The 20484-nt window shown below is 43.4% G+C and overlaps 1 protein-coding gene across 1 annotated transcript; it reads left to right on the top strand.

Annotated features, from left to right (window-relative positions):
* The first annotated feature begins 2768 nt into the window (after window positions 1-2768).
* Window positions 2769-8925, top strand: CASP14 (caspase 14). Its single transcript, XM_070792189.1, has 6 exons — window positions 2769-2795; window positions 4263-4412; window positions 4515-4740; window positions 4886-5002; window positions 5223-5326; window positions 6269-8925. Exons 1-6 carry the CDS (start codon window positions 2769-2771, stop codon window positions 6371-6373), a joined length of 729 nt encoding a protein of 242 aa, XP_070648290.1. The 3' UTR covers window positions 6374-8925.
* Window positions 8926-20484: the final 11559 nt, after the last annotated feature.

The following is a 20484-nucleotide window of genomic DNA, read 5'->3' as shown; positions in this document are numbered from 1 at the left end:
TTTGGAATTTCAGATATACAATGTTATTTAAAAGAAGAAGAGAAAGAAACGAAGAAAAAGAAAAAAGAAAAAAGGGTCACAGAAATTATATAAAAACAAAAACAAAAAAAAAAAACTACAGGTACAAAATTGATAACAAATACTAAAAAGCTAAAATTAAAAATCTAGAGTAGAGTTTGGAATTTCAAAAATACAATGTTAAAGAAAAGAAGGAAAAAGAAAAAAAAGGTCAAAAAATTATTTAAAAAAATTATATATATATGAAGTTTGCTTTAAAAAATAGGGTCTTTTTTTTTTTTTTGCAAAGTAATCGGTTATAAAAGTGGAAATTAAAGGAATAATAGAGGACTTAATTTTTTTTTTTTTAATAGGCTCACTTGTTCAGTCGCACTGAGGGGAGGTAGGGAGGGATGCTGCAAACAAATAACACTGGCGTGCGCTCGCAGTGCCTCAGCCACACTGGGTCTGCCCCCCGTTCACGTCGCGTGTAGCCTCTCTGCCCACACTGCTCAGGCTCTACGTTGCTCCGCCGTGAACCATCCGCGGCCGGCTCTGGGCTGCCTGTACTTCCCAGGTCCAAGCCGCTCAGGTTCAGGCACTCGGGTAGTCCTCAGAGGCGCAGACTCGGTTGGGCCTGCGTTTTGTGCCCTTCCCAGATCCGAGCAGCTCAGGTGATGAGGTGTTTGGCGGGCGCCAATGCTGCGACTTATCGCCTCCCTGCCGCTCGGTTATCTAGTTGTGCACCGGCACACCTTCTCAGGCAGATGTTGACCGTCCAGACCCCCAAGAAGTTTTAGTTAGCAAAGAAGCCTGCTTACAGTTTCATAGATAATGTCTCTCTGGGGCTGCGATTGTCCCCTTCCGGCTCTGGCTGCCTATCACTGGAGGGGGATGGTCTGCCGCGGGCTATCTCTGTTCAGTTCTTTGTTCCCTGCGCGGACCTGGCGGTGTCATAGGTTAGGGCTGGCTTTTCGCGTGGTAGATATCCCACAGTCTGGTTTGCTAGCCCAAATTATTTCGCTCAGATAGTGCTCGGGGTATTCAGGCCAGATCCTTGCGATGCAGCCCGCGCCGCTCCTCCCTGCCCAGCCCCCACTTGCTAATGGCGTATGCAGGCGTCTGCGCTGCTTCTCCACTGGGGGAGTTACCGTAGGGCTCGCAATGTGTGGGTTTTAATTATTTATTTTTCCTCCCTGTTATGTTGCCCTCTGTGCTTCCAAGGCTTGGCACAGATTCGGCAGTGAGAAGGTTTCCTGGTGTTTGGAAACTTCTCTCTTTTTAAGACTCCCTTCCCGGGACGGAACTCCGTCCCTCCCTCTTTTGTCCCTTTTTTTTGTCTTTTATATTTTTCCCTACCTCCTTTCGAAGAGTTGGGTTGCTTTTCTGGGTGCCTGATGTCCTCTGCCGGCATTCAGAAGTTGTTTTGTGGAATTTACTCGGCGTTTAAATGTTCTTTTGATGAATTAGTGGGGGAGAAAGTGTTCTCCCCGTCCTACTCCTCCGCCATCTTAGCTCCTCCCCTCCTGTCTTAACTTTCATGTATAGCATACAGCAATGTTGATTATATTACCATCTTGTACACTACATCCCTAATACTTATTTATGTTATAACTAGAAGTTGTACGTTTTGACTTCCCTCATCCAATTCCCCTCCCCCCTCCACCTCTGATAACCACAAATCTAATCTCTTTTTTATTAATTTCTTTGTTTCTGAGTATAATTGTCCTAACACACTGTTAGTTCCTGTTACACAGCACAATGGTTTGATATTTCTGTACATCTCAAACTGATTGCCACAATGTCTAATCACAATGTGTCAGCATACAACGGTATCAATAGATATTGACTAAATTCCCCACACTGTACATTTCTTACCCATGACTCTTTTACTTGGTAACTAGGAGTTTGTACCTCTTAATCTTCTTTACCTATTCCTCTCATGACCCCTATCCTCCTCCCCTCTGGAAATACACCTGTTTGTTTTCTGTATCTATAGCTCTGTTTATGTTTTGTTATGTTTCTTCATTTGCTTTGGGTTTTTTTTTTTTTTTTTCCTTTTTGATTCCACATACAAGTGGAATCATACAGCATTTGTCTTCCTCTGTCCCATTTTATTCACTTAGCATAATGCCCTCTAGGTCCATCCATGTTGTCACAAATGACAAGATCTCATTCTTTTTATGGCTGAATAATATTCCATCGTTTATATAAGTATCTTCTTCATCCATTCATCTACCATGAGCATGTAGGTTGTTTCCATATCTTGGCATTTGTAAAAAAATGTTGCAGTGAACATTGTCGTTATTGTTCAGTTGCTCAGTTATTCCAACTCTGCAAGCCCATGGACTGTAGCCCACCAGGCTCCTCTGTCCATGGGATTTCCCAGGCAAGAATATTGGAGTGGGTTGTCATTTCCTTCTCCAGGGGATCTTCCCTACTCAGGGATCAAACCTGTGTCTCTTACATCTGCTGTAATGGCAGGCAGGTTCTTTACCATTGAGCCACCTGGGAAGCAATGAACGAGAATCACCAGAGTATCGCACTAGACAGGACACACTTCATGAAATGTCATCTCTTGCCCCAAGTCTGAACATGAACCAAGTCCCCACCACTGGTATCCTGTTCAGTCTCAAAAACCCAAATAGACAAGCTAGTCTGTCCCCTGAGCCCCTCTGTCTTCATTTGGAGACCTTTAACCTATCTTCTCTTGTCCGTTTTCCCTTAGGATCAGCCAAGGGTGGTGAGATTTGGACTCAGAATCAAAAGAGATGAGCAGTCCTCAGCCTTTGGAAGAGGTGGGCTGGGTGCAGGCTAGGGGAGAGGGGTGGGAGCATCTGGGGAGAGGGGAAGAGAGGAACTCAATGTTTGAAACACTAGAGGGGGTGAAAAGTCATGACGTGGATTCAGAACTCAGGTGCTTTGTGATCATTCAGTTGGAGAAAAAGACTCAGCAATGGAACTGAAGTTGTGGCAACTGGGAAAAGAAGGGGGCACCCTGGCTACCTTTGTCTCGATGATAAAATTCTTATAATTATGGTACTCAGTATTCTACTTCTCTTTTTTTAATAACTATTTACATATTTTTGGTTAAACTGGGTTTTAATGGGGGCACAAAGGATCCTCATTGCAGCTAGAGGGCTTCTCTCTAGATGTGGCACATGGGTTTATTGCTCCATGGCATGTGGAATCTTAGTTCCCGGACCAGGAATCAAACCCGTGTCTCCTGCATTGGAAGGCAGATTCTTAACCACTGAACCACCAGGGAAGTCTCACCCTGCTTTTCTTCTAAAAGAAGAAATTTTGGCCCCAATATTCTTCTTCCTCTGATAGGACAAGATAGAATCTCAGAATTAGCTTCATAAAGTCTGAGACCTCTGCAAGTGAGAAGGTAATGCTCAGAATACTCTTGGGAATGATGGAGAGAGAGACAAAGCTATCAAATGTGACAACTGGAGGAGACTCTCAAAATCTGCCCCCCTCACACATATTCATTGTCTCTATTTGGGAGTGTGTCAATCACTCAGTCATGCCTGACTCTTTTCAACCCCATGGACTGTAGCTTACCAGATTCCTCTGTCCATGGAATTCTCCAGGCAAGAATACTGGAGTGGGTTGCCATTCCTTTCTCCAGGAGATCTTCCTGACCCAGGGATTGAACCCAAGTCTCCCATATTGCAGGCGGATTCTTTACCATCTGAACTATCAGGGAAGCCCCTATATCTGGAAACTGAGATTCAAATAGGAGCAGTGACTTACTCAAGTTCACACTGGACTTCAGGTTGAATTGCCAGATTTGGCAAATAAAAATAAAAGATGCCCAGTCAGATTTTAATTTCACGTCAACAACAAATAACCTTTCAGTGTAAATATACTCCATGCAATATTGAGGACATACTTACTTCAAAGTGTTAATCGCTCAGTCGTGTCCAACTCTTTGCGGCCCCATAGACTGTAGCCCACTAGGCTCCTCTGTCCATGGGATTTTCCAGGCAAGAATACTGGAGTGGGTCGCCATTCCCTTCTCCAGGGGATCTTCCCAACCCTGAGATCAAACCTGGGTCTCCCACATTGCAGGCAGATTCACCATCTGAGGCCTTTATTCTTTAAAACGGGTTTTTTTTTTTTTTTTATCTGAATCTTGAGTATACCTTAGCATTCTGTATTTTACTCAGCAACCCTACCCCCAGGCATCTTTGTACCACATGGGCTTTCTCCTCCCCTTGCAATACCCTTTTGATAATTTCTGTCGTCTCTTGGCCCAGGAGACATACGACATGTCGGGTGCCCGCCTGGCCCTGACACTGTGCGTCACCAAAGCCCGTGAAGGTTCCGAGGCAGATCTGGATGCGCTGGAGCGCATGTTCCAGCAGCTGGGCTTTGAGAGCACCATGAAGAGAGACCCTACCGCCCAGGTATTGCGCTGCCAGCTCCAGCCCAGCAGGGGAGGGGTGGGGGCTGAAGGAGAAGGTGGATTCCAGAGTCACCCCTGAGTTCGGCCCTTCCTCTCTCTCCAGCAATTCCAGGAAGAGTTGGAAAAGTTCCAACAGGCCATCGACGCCCGAGAAGACTTTGTCAGCTGTGCCTTTGTGGTTCTCATGGCACACGGATTAGAAGGGCGCCTCAAAGGGAAGGATGAGAAGATGGTCGAGCTGGAGGACCTCTTCCAGGCTCTGAACAACAAGAACTGCCGGGCCCTGAGAGCCAAGCCTAAGGTGTACATCGTGCAGGCTTGTCGAGGAGGTGGGGCCAAGAGCCAAGGACACAGAGCCCCTCCCTCCCAGATCCAAAACCCCTGATAAGCCTTGGGTTTCCCATCTGTCTTATGACCTTCTTTTTTTTCTCCTTCTTTCTCTCTGATTTTGCCTTTTCCTTCTTGATGTTTCAGAACAAAGGGACCCTGGTGAACCAGTCACTGGAGGGCATCTTGTGATGATCACAGAAAACACTCCTGAAACCATCCCAACGTACACAGACACCCTCCATGTCTTCTCCACCATAGAGGGTATGAGCTTCCAGCTGACCCAGTGAGGCCTGCTTCTCCACCTCGCCTGCCACTCCTGACCCCTCCAGGACCCACCATTGTCCAAGGCATTTTGTAGCATATGTGCATGCAGATGTATGTGCATGCATGCATGTGCACACGTGCATGTGCACACACACACACACACACAGTCACCCACCCCCACTGAGCTCCCCTGAGCCCACTTCTCTGGAATTCCCAGGGTACATTGCCTACAGACACGACCAGGAGGGCTCCTACTTCATCCAGACTCTGGTTGATGTGTTCATCAATAAGAAAGGACCCATCCTCGAGCTTCTGACAGAGGTGAGTTGGGAGAAGGTACCTTGGAACCCCCACCCAGCCTGATCAGGGAGCATGCAGAACGGGATGTATGTGCATGCCCAGTCACTCGGTCATGTCCGACTCTTTGTGACTCCACAGACTATAGGCTGCCAGGCTCTTCTATCCATGGGATTTCCCAGGCAAGAATACTGGAGTGGGTTACCATTTCCTTCTCCAGGGGATCTTCCTGACCCAAGGATCAAGCCCACATCCTTTGTGCCTCCAGCATTGGCAGGCACATTCTTTACTAACTGCACCCCCTGGAAGCATAGCAGGCTGAGCCTCCTCCAAACCTTTCTGCGTGTTTCCCCTCCCTTGCGTCCTGCTGCAAGGCCAACCTGGGTCCCAGCACAGAAACTAGAACACCCATCTCCCAGAAGTGACTTTCCCTAAAGCAGGGAATTCCAAAGCTTACAGTATGTGAGATAATTTAGATGAAATACTAAATTTCTGTAAACAAGCCCCTTAGGTTTAACTCATATTTGGACATTCTGATGGGTATGTGTTATTTTGGCAGATTAGAAAAAAACATATAACGAGAATGTGCAGCCAGTGATTCCACAGAAATTATGGTGTGAAAGTGTTAGTTGCTCAGTCATACCCAACTCCTTGCTACCTCTTAGACTTTAGCCCCCCAGGCTCCTCTGTCTGTGGAGTTCTCCAGGCAAGAATACTGGAGTGGGTGGCCATTTCTTTCTCCAGGGGATCTTCCTGACACAGGGATGGAACCTGGCTCTCCTGCAATGAAGGCAAATTCTTTACCTTCTGAGCCAACAGGAAAGCCTGCTTATAGTGTAGGATGAGACAGTAAAGGTCTCTCACTTTAAGACAAGGAGACTCACCTGCCCTAACTTCCTCCCAATAAGCCCATCACCTGACTCCCCCAAAAGCCCAGCCCCAAGCTGACCATTCCTGTTGCTGCAGGTGACCCGGCGGATGGCAGAAGCAGAGATGGTTCAAGAAGGGGAAGCAAAGAAAGTGAACCCTGAAATCCAAAGCACTCTTCGGAAACGACTTTATCTGCAGTAGTAGAAAGGGTGGGGGTGCAGCTCTCTTTCAGATGCCCTCTCTGCCCCCACAGAGATTTAAAAGCAGCTCTCACCACTTCTCCAAAATCTTCTCTTCCCAAAGCTAAATGGTGCCCAGTTCTTCACCTTTCATGAAGGTCCTCCTTCAATCTATCCCCATCCTTCTTAGGGCAAACCAGCTAAAACTGAGCACAAGGCATGGTGATAACATTAACATCACCTCCCTCAGGCTGGACTCTCCACCTCTATTAATACACCTAAAAAGACACTCACTTATCCCACTCTCTATTCCTATGCTCTGGTGAAGCCCTCTTCTTTCTGCCATGAATCATTCCCATACAAATGTAACCAGATAACACTCAAGATTTTCCACTGATAAACCATGCCCATTCATCACCTCCCATCCCAATCAAAACTTCACTGGCTCTGGAATTTCACGTGGAGTTATAACCTCCTCCTCCTGGCAATTGCATCCATTCCCATCTCCCAGAGATTTCCTCTCAACCTCTGGAAATTCAGTAAAGCAAGAGTTATTCTCTCTCCAAGACCCCTCTTCTTTGGCCAGCAAGCAGGTGCCTTGACGCCATCCACCTCATGGGTTCTCTCTGGTTAATGGAGCTGCTTCCTCCTTTTCTGAAGCCCTTCCTCCTAACTCATGCCACGCCATCCACTGCTCTGAATTCTGACATCTGTCTGAGACAGTCCATCCATTTACCCATTCTCAGAGTTTCGACTCTCTTTTTAAAAAAAAAAAAAATTGCTTTTAATTGGAGGATAATTGCTTTACAATGTTGTGTTGTTTCTGCCATACAACAATGTGAATCAGCCATAAATATAATATATCCCCTCCCCCTTGAACCTCTCTCCCACCCCACCCCCATCCCACCCGTCCAGGTTGTCACAGAGCACTAGATTGATTTCCTTGTGTCACACAGCAACTTCCCACTAGTCAACTTCCAACCACTCTAAACCATAGCGTGTTGGAGCTATGGAAAAACCCCTAGTGTTACCCTGTTACTTTTCAGAGAAGGTTATAGAGAACTAGAGAGGCTAAATCTCTTCTCAAATACCACACAGTAAGCCAGTGGTAGGGTCAAGGTCTGGCTTCCAGGCTAGCCCCACTTCCACTACCTGCTAAGTCTTCCATTAGTGAGTGTGTGATTAGTCGCTCAGTCTGATCTGACTCTTTTTGACCCCATGGACTGTAATCCATCAGGCTCCTCTGTCCATAGCACTCTCCAGGCAAGAATACTGAAGAGGGTTGCCATGCCCTCCTCCAGGGGATCTTCCCAACTTTGGGATCTAACCCAAGTCTCTTGCATCTCCTGCATTGGCAGACAGGTTCTTTACTGGGCAAGTTTACCTCCATGGGATTCTGACACAGGGCTGGAAGCTGGATCAGAGGCTCCCAAGTCTATGACAACTTTCCATCTATCTACAGCCCTGACCTTTCCCAACATGATAACCTGTGGTCATATCTGCCATCACTGAAAACTCATGGCTAAAGAAGAATCATTTCTTCCTGGTCCATCCTCCAAGTGTTCCCTGGAAACGTCAACCTCAAACCTCTGCAGTCATCTATGATACCCATCTTCCTTCATCCTTCATATGTCACCAGCCACCATACCCAGCCCAGCTTGACTGTGAAACACTCTCTTCTTTTCCTTGTCACTCTCTAGTTCCATCCTCTCATGTCTGTATCTTTGCACCAGTTTCCTTCCTTGTCTCTATGCCCTCCCATCTCACTCCTCCTCTGACCTCCATATCATCTACAATTCTTGATCTCCCCAGAGCACTAAAGAAGACACAATGGTGCCTCATTACACAGAGATCAAGGTTCAACTCCACACCCTGATTTCTCACACCTGTACAATCCCACTCCTATCAGCAATCATCTAAACTCATCTCCCACCTCCCCAACCATGCTTCAGCAAGACTAATGTCTTACTCATCCCTGCATCTAAGCCTTTGCTCTTACCATTTCTCCAAGCATGAGTACCCTCTCTCTCTTGTTCACCCACTTTCCACTATCTCCCACCCCTGCCTATTCCAGAAAGCCATTCCTAATATTCTTTCCGGTTGATTCTGCTCTCTCACCCAGGAGGAAACACAGATTACAATTTCTCCAGGGTGGGGAACAAGTCTTTCCTCAACATAATGGATGTTCAGTAAATACTGGTCAAACTTTAAGAATCTGTTGGGTCTCCATTCCTACCCTGCAAATAGGTTCATCAGTACTATTTTTCTAGACTCCATACAATATGCATTAATGGGTGATATTTGTTTTTCTCTTTCTGGCTTATTTCACTTATAACAGACTCTAGGTTCATCCACTTCACTGCAACTGGCTCATATTCATTCCTTTTATGGTTGAGTAATATTCCGTATATGTACCACAACTTCATTATGCATTCATCTGTTGATGGACATCAACGTTGCTTCCATATTCTGACTTCTGTAAATAGTGCTGCAATGGACATTGTGGTAGATGTGTCTTTTTGAATAATAAAATAAAAGCATATGTTGGAATCTTTGCTCTGTACTTAAACATGAGGCTGATGAGATAGGCATTGTGTGTTTGATTCCTTTTATCTGATGGCCAGCTGCTTCCCAGTAAGTCTATCATGCACAGAGAATAAAGAGCCTCATTCCTTTCATATAAGCAGATGTGCTGGGAATGGTAAAGTTACAGGCCACACTTCCATGCCATGTGATTGTATTTTACATGACAGTTCCAGCTCCAGAATGTTCCCAAGGAAGTATCCAGACAGAGAACTGTAGCTTTTTGGAATCCTAAGGGATCTTGGAGATCAACTAGTTACAGGATCACAGATATTTAGCCAGTGTGCCACCCCTCTCTATGTTGGTGCCCATGGCAGACATGACTAATCAATCACACTTTCTGGGGACTTCCCTGACAGTTCAGTGGTTAAGAATCCTCCTCCCCAAGAGGGTAAGATGAATGGAGCGAGTAGCATGGAAGCATATACACTACCATATGTAAAATAGATAGCCAATGGAAATATGCTATATGATCCAGGGAGCTCTAACAGCCTAGAGCAGTGGGAAAGGGTGGAAGGTGGGAGGGAGGTTCAAGATGGGGGACATATGTATGCCTACAGCTAATTCATGTTGATATATGGCAGAAATGAAACCAATATTGTAAAGCAATTATCCTTCAATTAAAAATAAATGCATTTTTTTTTCAGATCTATGAGAACAATAAAATAAGGAATCCACCTTCCAATGCAGGGGCCTATGTTCAATCCCTGATCAGGGAACCAGATCCCACATGCCATAACTAAGACCTGATGCAGTCAAATAAATAAATTTCTTTTAAAGTTTATCCACTTAATCATTTTGCAATATATGCAATATATCATCACATCGTACACCTTAAACTTCAGTTCAGTTCAGTTCCATTCAGTCTCTCAATCGTGTCCGACTCTTTGTGACCCCATGAATTGCAGCATGCCAGGCCTCCCTGTCCATCACCAACTCCTGAGTTCACTCAAACTTACATCCATCAAGTCGGTGATGCCATCCAGCCATTTCTCATCCTCTGTCGTCCCCTTCTCCTCCTGCCCCCAATCCCTCCCAGCATCAGAGTCTTTTCCAGTGAGTCAACTCTTCCCATGAGGTGGCCAAAGTACTGGAGTTTCAGCTTTAGCATCATTCCTCCCAAAAAATACACAGGATCAATCTCCTTTAGAATGGAATGATTGGATCTCCTTGCAGTCCAAGGGACTCTCAAGAGTCTTCACCAACACCACAGTTCAAAAGCATCAATTCTTCGGCACTCAGCTTTCTTCACAGTCCAACTTTCACATCCATACATGACCACTGAAATATCTTGATAAACTGGAAAATTATTTAATAATTTTTTTTTATTTTTAAAAAGTCTATACAGTAGCAGAGGATGAGATGGTTAGATAGCATCACTGACTCAATAGACACAAACTTTATCTCCTGGCAAATTGCAGGAGATAGTGGAGGACAGGGAAGCCTAGCATGCTGCAGTCCATGAGGTGGCAAAGAATTTGATACAATTTAGCTACTAAACAACAACATACACTAGCAAGGGAAGCACAAGTAATTGATCACCTAAGCCATTTTTTTTAATTTTATTTAATTTTTAAACTTTACATAATTGTATTAGTTTTGCCAAATATCAAAATGAATCCACCACATGTATACATGTGTTCCCCATCCTGAACCCTCCTCCCTCCTCCCTTCCCATACCATCCCTCTGGGTCGTCCCAGTGCACTAGCCCCAAGCATCCAGTATCGTGCATCGAACCTGGACTGGCATCTCATTTCATACATGATATTTTACATGTTTCAATGCCATTCTCCCAAATCTTCCCACCCTCTCCCTCTCCCACAGAGTCCATAAGACTGTTCTATACATCACTGTCTCTTTTGCTGTCTCGTACACCGGGTTATTGTTACCATCTTTCTAAATTCCATATATATGCGTTAGTATACTGTATTGGTGTTTTTCCTTCTGGCTTACTTCACTCTGTATAATAGGCTCCAGTTTCATCCACCTCATTAGAACTGATTCAAATGTATTCTTTTTAATTGCTGAGTAATACTCCATTGTGTATATGTACCACAGCTTTCTTATCCATTCATCTGCTGATGGGCATCTAGGTTGCTTCCATGTCCTGGCTATTATAAACAGTGCTGCGATGAACATTGGGGTACACGTGTCTCTTTCCCTTCTGGTTTCCTCAGTGTGTGTGCCTAGCAGTGGGATTGCTGGATCATAAGGCAGTTCTATTTCCAGTTTTTAAGGAATCTCCACACTGTTCTTCATAGTGGCTGTACTAGTTTGCATTCCCACCAACAGTGTAAGAGGGTTCCCTTTTCTCCACACCCTCTCCAGCATTTATTATTTGTAGACTTTTGGATCGCAGCCATTCTGACTGGTGTGAAATGGTACCTTATAGTGGTTTTGATTTGCATTTCTCCGATAATGAGTGATGTTGAGCATCTTTTCATGTGTTTGTTAGCCATCTGTATGTCTTCTTTGGAGAAATGTCTATTTAGTTCTTTGGCCCATTTTTTGATTGGGTCATTTATTTTTCTGGAGTTGAACTGTAGGAGTTGCTTGTATATTTTTGAGATTAGTTGTTTGTCAGTTGCTTCATTTGCTATTATTTTCTCCCATTCTGAAGGTTGTCTTTTCACCTTGCTAATAGTTTCCTTTGATGTGCAGAAGCTTTTAAGGTTAATTAGGTCCCATTTGTTTATTTTTGCTTTTATTTCCAATATTCTGGGAGGTGGGTCATAGAGGATCCTGCTGTGATGTATGTCAGAGAGTGTTTTGCCTATGTTCTCCTCTAAGAGTTTTATAGTTTCTGGTCTTACATTTAGATCTTTAATCCATTTTGAATTTATTTTTGTGTATGGTGTTAGAAAGTGTTCTAGTTTCATTCTTTTACAAGTGGTTGACCAGATTTCCCAGCACCACTTGTTAAAGAGATTGTCTTTAATCCATTGTATATTCTTGCCTCCTTTGTCAAAGATAAGGTGTCCATATGTGCATGGATTTATCTCTGGGCTTTCTATTTTGTTCCATTGATCTATATTTCTGTCTTTGTGCCAGTACCATACTGTCTTGATAACTGTGGTTTTGTAGTAGAGCCTGAAGTCAGGTAGGTTGATTCCTCCAGTTCCATTCTTCTTTCTCAGGATCGCTTTGGCTATTCAAGTTTTTTTGTCTTTCCATACAAATTGTGAAATTATTTGTTCTAGCTCTGTGAAGAATATTGTTGGTAGCTTGATAGGGATTGCATTGAATCTATAAATTGCTTTGGGTAGTATACTCATTTTCACTATATTGATTCTTCCAATCCATGAACATGGTATATTTCTCCATCTATTAGTGTCCTCTTTGATTTCTTTCACCAGTGTTTTATAGTTTTCTATATATAGGTCTTTAGTTTCTTTAGGTAGATATATCACCTAAGCCATTTTAAAGGCCTCCAGTTCAGCACAAGACACAAGAAAAGCAATGGGATGTCTAGCTTTCTGAATTTGGGATACAAACTGGTCTGCTTTCATTCTAATTGGTTGGGTTGCTGCTGCTGCTGCTAAGTCACTTCAGTCGTGTCTGACTCTGTGTGACCCCATAGACAGCAGCCCACCAGGCTCCCCCGTCCCTGGGATTCTCCAGGCAAGAACACTGGAGTGATTGCCATTTCCTTCTCCAATGCATGAAAGTGAAAAGTGAAAGTGAAATTGCTCAGTCATGTCTGACCCTCAGTGACCCCATGGACTGCAGCCTTCCAGGCTCCTCCATCCATGGGATTTTCCAGGCAAGAGTACTGGAGTGGGTGGGTTGGGTTATTCAGGGAATAAAACATTTCAGCTGTTTATGAAGTTGTCGTTACAGATGATCAATTACAGGAAATGAGGTCATCCTCATGCTGGCCAATTAATTTAACCTCCTTGCCCACAGTCTACACCCATGCCCACAACTCACCCAAGGTGAGCTCCTTACGCCCAATTGGCTTCCTATTACATTCTGACCATACAAGACACAAGAGGGAGACAGGAAGGAGGAGGAAAGACATGTGATTTGAATTCTCCTGTTGTTGTCCAGCTGTATCAGCTCTTTCCAGTTTCCAATTGCTTTGACCCATATGTAAAGCTAGCATCATCATGCCTCCCCCTAAATACACCAGCCCCAACTGGTCAGCAACCCGTAACAGAGGTATGAGTACCAGATTCACATGGTACACTCTTCTCCATCCTTTGTGCTTCTAGGATCTGCTAACCTCAGCTCCTCGCTTTGCTTCCCAGGCCTGGGCAGGTCACCTGATCCCTACCTGAACTATCTCTGGTTTAACCCTAGAAATGCCTTCTTGCCTTTCCAGTCCCCCACTACCTGTTAGGTCAATGCCCACAATAAATTCTCTCTTTTAAAATACCTTGAGTGCATCTACAACACAAATAAAATTTGAAAGTGTTACATTCAATGAAGTAAGCTGGACACAAAAGGACAAGTATTGGGACTTCCCTGGTGGTCCAGTGATTAATACTTGGTGCTCCCAATGCAGGGGACCCAGGTTCAATCCCTGGTCAGGGAACTAGATTCCACATGCCACAACTAAAATTAAATGCTGCAACTAAAGATCCTGTATCCCACAACTAAGACCCATTACAGCCAAATAAATAAATAAAAGTTTAAAAAAATAAATAGACAAGTGTTATATGAGTCCATTGATAGCTTTGCCTACTCCAAATAGGCAAACTCATAGGGACACAAAGTAGATTAGAGACAACCAGAAGCTGGAGGCAAGGAGATTGGGGAGCTACTGCATAATGATTACAGAGCTTCTGTTTGGGGTGACAAAAAATTTTGGAAATAGATAGTGAAGTTGGCTGCCCATTATGAACCGCACATCTTAAAATGGTTAAAATGGCAAGCTTTGTGTCACATATATTTTACCACAATTTTTAAAAGCTAATAATGTAATATACTGAAAGACAATGAACTGAGCAATTTAAATGGGTGTATTGGATGGCATGTGAATCACATCTCAATAAAGTTGTTTTGGGCTTCCCTGATTATTCAGTGGTAAAGTACCTGCCTGCCAATGCAGGAGATGTGAGTTCAATCCCCAGGTCAGGAAGATCCCCTGAAGGAGGAAATGGCAACCCACCCCAATATTCTTGACTGGGAAATCCCTTGGACAGAGGAGCCTGGCGGGCTATGTCTGTGGTGTCACAAAAGAGTTGGACATGACTTAGCAACTAAATAACAACAACAACAACAACAAAATTGTTGTTTTTTTTAATATAAATTTATTTATTTGAATTGGAGGTTAATTACTTTACAATATTGTATTGGTTTTGTCCAAGTTCGATGCATGATACTGGTTGCTTGGGGCTGGTGCACTGGGACGACCCAGAGGGATGGTAAGGGGAGGGAGGAGGAAGTGGGGTTCGGGATGGGGACCTGTGGCAGATTCATGTTGATGTATAGCAAAGTTGTTTTAAAAAAAATAATAATTTGTTTGCCTTATAGGGAATAAAACTACCTTAATAAAGATTTTTAAAACTCCTTTGATGATTCCAACTCCCTTGGAATGTGGTTGCACAACTCTTTAGACACACCAAAGACCATTGAACCCTGTAGTTTCAAAGGGTAAATTGATAGTGTGTAAATTATATATAATAAAGTTACATTTTAAAGGGAGTAGCTACCTACTATGATATGTGGAAAGTCAGTATTACTTGCCATAATTAGGAGATAAGCATAAAAATATGATTCAACTATGAGAAAGGAGGAAATCCTGCCACTTGCAGCAACATGGATGGAACCTGAAGGCATTATGCTAAGTGAGATAAGCCAGACAAAGACTAATCCTGTATGAAATCACTCGTACATGAAACTTTTAAAAGCTGAACTTGTAGAAACAGAGTAGATAGGTGGTGATTGGAGCCTGGGAGATAGGGGAATTGGGGAGATGTTTTAAAGGTACAAACTTGCAAACTGGATGATGAATAAGTTAAGGAGGTCTAATGCCCAGAATAGGGAGTATAGTCAACAATGCTGTAGTATAAATTTCCAAGTTGCTAAGAGACTGAATCTTAAGGGCTCTCACCACAGAAAAATGATAATTATGTGACATGATAGAAGTGTTAGCTAATGCTGTGGTGGAAATTGTATTGCAATATATAAATGTTTCAAAACAACACACGGTACGCCTTAAGCTTACATAACGTTGTATGTCAATTATATCTCAATTTTTTAGTCCATGCATACAATTAAAAATTTAAATGTTCATGTATGATAGAGACAAAGAATGGTGGTTACCAGGGTTTGGGGTGAGGGCTAGAGAGTTATTGTTTAATGAGTACAGAGTTTTAGTATGGTAAGATGAAAAAGTTTTGGATGGATAGTTGTAATGATTGCACAACCTTGTGAATGTACTTAAGGTTACTGAGCTATAGTCTTAAAAATGACTAAAATTATATATTTTATTGTATATGTATAAAATTGTATGAAATTTTATAAATTTTAATGTATAAAATTGTAAAATTTATAAAATTGCCTATTTCACCACATTAAAAAGTGGTAACAGAAAAAAAAAAGTTTTATGTATGAAATATCAAAAGTCACCTCAGTGTACAACCAGTTTGCCTTTTGACATCGTGGCCGGTATCCTGGTCTTTGCCTCTTTGTTCATGTGTATAAATATTTCTCAAAGAATTGCTAAGACAAAGGTAGGAGCATTTTTATTTTCCATGTGTTCACTGATTTGTTACATTAAAATAATTTATCAAATTCCTACCCAATGCCAAATACTGTTCTAGGTTCTGGAAATAGTGTGATTGACCAAGCTCCTGATCTCATGGAATTCACACTCTGGTGGGGAGATGATAAACAGAGCAATGTGATTTTTGGTAGCACTGAGTGCAGTGGAGTGGGGGAGCACCTTAAGAGGCTAAAGAATTGGAGGGAAGAGTCGGATATCATTTAGCGACTGAACAAAAACAAAGGTGATAGTTGAGCAGAGATCTGAAGAAACAATGAGTGAGAACCATGTAAAGATCTAATGGTCTATGCACATTATGTTCATCATATATCTACAAACCCCTATACTATTATTTTACTCAAGTTTTTCTTTAAATTCTTTTTTTATTTATTTTTTTAAAATATAAATTTATTTATTTTAATTGGAGGTTAATTACTTTACAATAAAATAAACTGTTGGAAAGCAAACTTATGGTTACTAAAGAAAAAAGGGAGGAAGGGATAAATTAGGAGATTGGGATTAACATACACACACTACTATATATAAAATAAACTAGGACCTACTTACAACACAGGGAACTATGCCCAATATCTTGTAATAACCTGTAACGGGAAAGCATCTGAAAAAAGAACAGACATATAAACATACGTGTTGTCTACTTTTAAAAAACGCGCAACATGAAAGTTGTGAGTTAAGTTTTACTTGGGGAAAAATGAGGACTGCAGCCTGGGAGACAGCATCTCAGATAGCTCCGAGAAACTGCCCCAAAGAGGTGGGGGAGGAAGGGAAGGGCAGTATATATACGATTTTGATGAACGGGAATACGTGCCATCAAGCACATATTTTTCCAGAAGGTTTCTGTTGGTCTCCTGAAGCTTTCTGCTGGACACGAGGAACAATCATCCCCATGAGGGATTTCAGTGCCTTTCTAGGTATGAGAAGATGCAAGAATTGGGTTCATAAAATCAACTCCTGAAAAAAACTATCTGAAGACCTGTTCTGCCAGTTTTTTCCCCCTGAGCACAGAGTGCCTCATTTCTGCTCTCCACCCTGAACTCCTTTTGGAGAGTGTTGAAAATCAGCAGCGACAGCAGCATATGGCTTAATCCTTGTAGAGGCAGATGGCAAGTGCCAATTCGTAGTTGACAACATATAACTGAACCACTTTGCTGTACACCTGAAACTAACACAACATTGTAAATCAACTATGCTTCAATTCTTCTAATGAGTCTAATTAAAAAAAAATAGAACTTACCCATACAACATACAACAGAATATTACCTGGCAATCTAAAAAAGCATGTAATACAGATTCACACAGACAGAAGAGCCTGGCAGGCTACACAGTCCATGGGGTCACAAGAGTTGGACACGATTTAGCGACTAAACCACCACTGATTCACACATTAGCATGAAGGGACCTTGAAGACACCAAGCTCTTAAAGCAGTGAGAACATTCTTTGTGGTTTGGGGATGAAAGCAAGGACCTCCAGGAAGAAATGTTAAGGAAGCAGATTTTGGCTTAACCTTAGAAACTTCTAATACCAAAATCTACCCCCTCCCCCAAGGTAAGCATCCACTTCTGAATTTCAAGATTTCCCTTCCTGCAACCTCGAACTCCCAAAGGTATTTAAACAGAGCTCACCCACAGCAATCTCCTAAAGGAGCTCATAAATCCAATGCAAGAAAACAAGGGAGTGTTCTGCAGAAACTGCTGCTGCTGCTGCTAAGTCGCTTCAGTCGTGTCCGACTGTGTGACCCCATAGATGCCAGCCCATCAGGCTCCCCCGTCCCTGGGGATTCTCCAGGCAAGAACACTGGAGTGGGTTGCCATTTCCTTCTCCAATGCATGAAAGTGAGAAGTGAAAGTGAAGTCGTTCAGTCGTGTCCGACTCTTCGAGACCCCATGGACTGCAGCCTACCAGGCTCCTCCATCCATGGGATTTTCCAGGCAAGAGTACCAGGCAAATTCCACCAGCTCCACAGGGATCTGTGCATGTGTGCTAAGTTGCTTCCATCACTTCTGAGACTGCAACCATATGGACTGTAGCCCTCCAGGCCCCTCTGTCCATGGGATTCTCCAGGCAAGAATACTGGAGTGGGTTGCCATGGCCTTCTCCAGGTGAATCTTCCTGACCCAGGGATTGAACCCACATCTCTCCTGCATTGGTAGACGGGCTCTTTACTACAGCACCAGATAGGGACCTGTTACACCCTAAAAATTAGTACGAAGTTTTATGAATTGGTGATGTATAAATTTATAACCTTTGGAAACGACTGGCTTCATCAAGAGCTGTAAAAATGTTCTTTTCCTTGACCCTGTAACTCCACTTCAGGAAAGTTACCATAAAGAAATAATTCAACAGGGCTTCCCTGGTGGCTCAGTGGTGAAGAATCCACCTGTCAATACAGGAGATGTGGTTCAATCCCTGACATGGGAAAATCCCACATACCAAGAAGCAACTAAGTCCGTGTGCCCCAACTACTGACCCTGTGCCCCAGAGCCTGGAACCTACCGAGCCTACGTGCCACAGCTACTGAAGCCCTGCCCCTAGAGCCCATGCTGCACAACAAGAGAAGCTGAGGCAGGACACAGACGAGCTCCAAGTGCGATTTACAACTGGCCTCCTGTTTGCAATTCACGGGACTCAGACAAATGGGCTTCAGACTGAATAGTTAAAACCAGCCTCATGTTTGCATTCCCTGAGACAAGAGACAGGTGGGCACCAGTCAAGGCATTTACAAGCAGCCTCCTGTTTGCCCTCCAAAATGGAAGCAACAACAGAAACAGGGTAAATACCCAGTCTTTGCCTCTAGTAAAGACCTTAAGGTAATCGTCACGGCAAGAGTCAAGGTCATAATCAAGGCGAGAACAAAAAGAGGGAAACCCTGTTTGAGTAAAGGATTAAGGGCTCTCCAATCCCCTGCTTTGTGGGACAAGGGAGCTCCTTGGGTGTCAAAAGTCAGGGGATAATTCCAGACCATAATGCATCTTGCTCTCCCAAAAGCCTTCACTTTGAGACCCATCTTGGCTGAAGGGTATGCATGCACCCAGGGGAGGGACCTGAGGCAAATTAACCAGAGAGGTGACAGAGCAAGATGACTGGCCTGAGGGAAGACAAAGACCTGGAAAACAGCCCACTTATCAAGGATTTACACTTCCCAAAGGCACAAGTCTCTCTCTGAGCTGGCCCGTGTGCCTTTCTGCATGTACTTTTCCTTTCCTTAAACTTTCTACATTACTCTTTACCTTCTGCCTCCTTGCCTGAATTTGTTCCTGACTAGGCAGGCAAGAACTAGGGACTCTAGCCCTAACTGCTCACCCTTGTGGTCCAGTGGTTAGGACTCCTGGTCCAGGAAACTAAAACCCTACTTTCAGCTACCCCTTGCTGCTGCTTGCTGCAACTTCCGCTTACTGCTGCGCATGTCCAGAATCAAAGCCACCACAATGAGAGGCCCATGCTCCTGAATGAAGAGTATCCCCGCTAGTCTCAACTAGAGAAAAGCTCGAGCAGCACCAAAGACCCAGCACAGTCAAAATAAATAAAATTATACCCAAACACATATGTCTAACAATACACATACACACACACACACCCCTAAGTACATATACATGCTTAAGTAAATACATACATAAGTACACATCCACACATATAAATGCACATTCATTTGCACACATAATCATGCTCACACATACACACATACATGTACACATAAGTACATATTCACATGGGACCTCCCTGGTGGCTCAGATGCTAAAGAATCTGTCTGCAATGGGGCAGACCTGGGTTTGATCCCTGGGTCAGGAAGATTCCCTGGAGGAGGAAATGGCAACCCATGCCAGTATTCTTGCCTGAAGAATTCCAAGGACAGAGGAGCTACTACTGTCTATGGGGTTGCACAGAGTCAGACATGTCTGAGCAACTAACACTTTCACTTTTCACACTTTCACACACACACATGTATGTGAATGTGCAGGTTACATCGACGTTTGCAGCAAGGGGAAGGTAATCTGAATATCAAAAGATTATTGTTAATTAAGGAAAAATGAGATATCTCAAATTAAAGAATTCAGCACTCTTCTGTGTATGGGAAGATGCAAGCATCTGGGCTCAATGAAATAATTTTTTTCATATACATCTCAGCTATCCGGGGCCAGCAACCTGCTTCTTGATTTTTCACATCTTTAATTCCTCATTCACCTCGTTCCTTGTTCAGCTGACAGCTGCTGGATCACAGGCATTGTTCTCCGTCTCAGGGACCCTTCGGCCTCAGAAATTCATATTTGAAGGTCTGAATTCACTGATGGCTGTTATATCCTTATTCATTGATGTGGCAGGAGATATTCCATTTCACAGTCCTAATCCCCAGTACCTACCTCTGACTGTGACTTTATTTGGAGACAAGGTATTTAAAGAGGTTATTAAGGTAAGATCAGGTCATTGAAGTGGGTGCTAATCCAGTATAACCACTGTTCTTATAAAAAGAGATTAGGACCAGCTACAGAGAGTAGACAATCATCCACAAGCCAAGGAGGGAGACTTTTAAAGAAATCAACCTTGTTGACACCTTGATCTCAAACTTCTAGCCTCCAGAACTTCAAGTAAATTAATTTCTGTTGTGTAAGCCACCTAGTCTGTGGCATTTTGTTATGGCAGCCCTGAGGAGTTTATACACACACATACACATATGCCCACACAATACACAGACACACATATGTTGTTGCTGTTCAGTTGCTAAGTCATGTCCAACTCTTTGCCACCCCATGAACTGCAGCATGACAGGCTCCTTTGTCCTTCACTATCCTCCAGAATTTGCTCAAATTCATGTCCATTGAG

Source organism: Bos indicus, chromosome 7, assembly GCF_029378745.1.
Source record: "Bos indicus isolate NIAB-ARS_2022 breed Sahiwal x Tharparkar chromosome 7, NIAB-ARS_B.indTharparkar_mat_pri_1.0, whole genome shotgun sequence".
In the NCBI taxonomy this organism is placed as follows: domain Eukaryota; kingdom Metazoa; phylum Chordata; class Mammalia; order Artiodactyla; family Bovidae; genus Bos; species Bos indicus.
The sequence above is the reverse complement of the archived record's forward strand: the minus strand, read 5'-3'. Positions and strand labels throughout refer to the sequence as shown.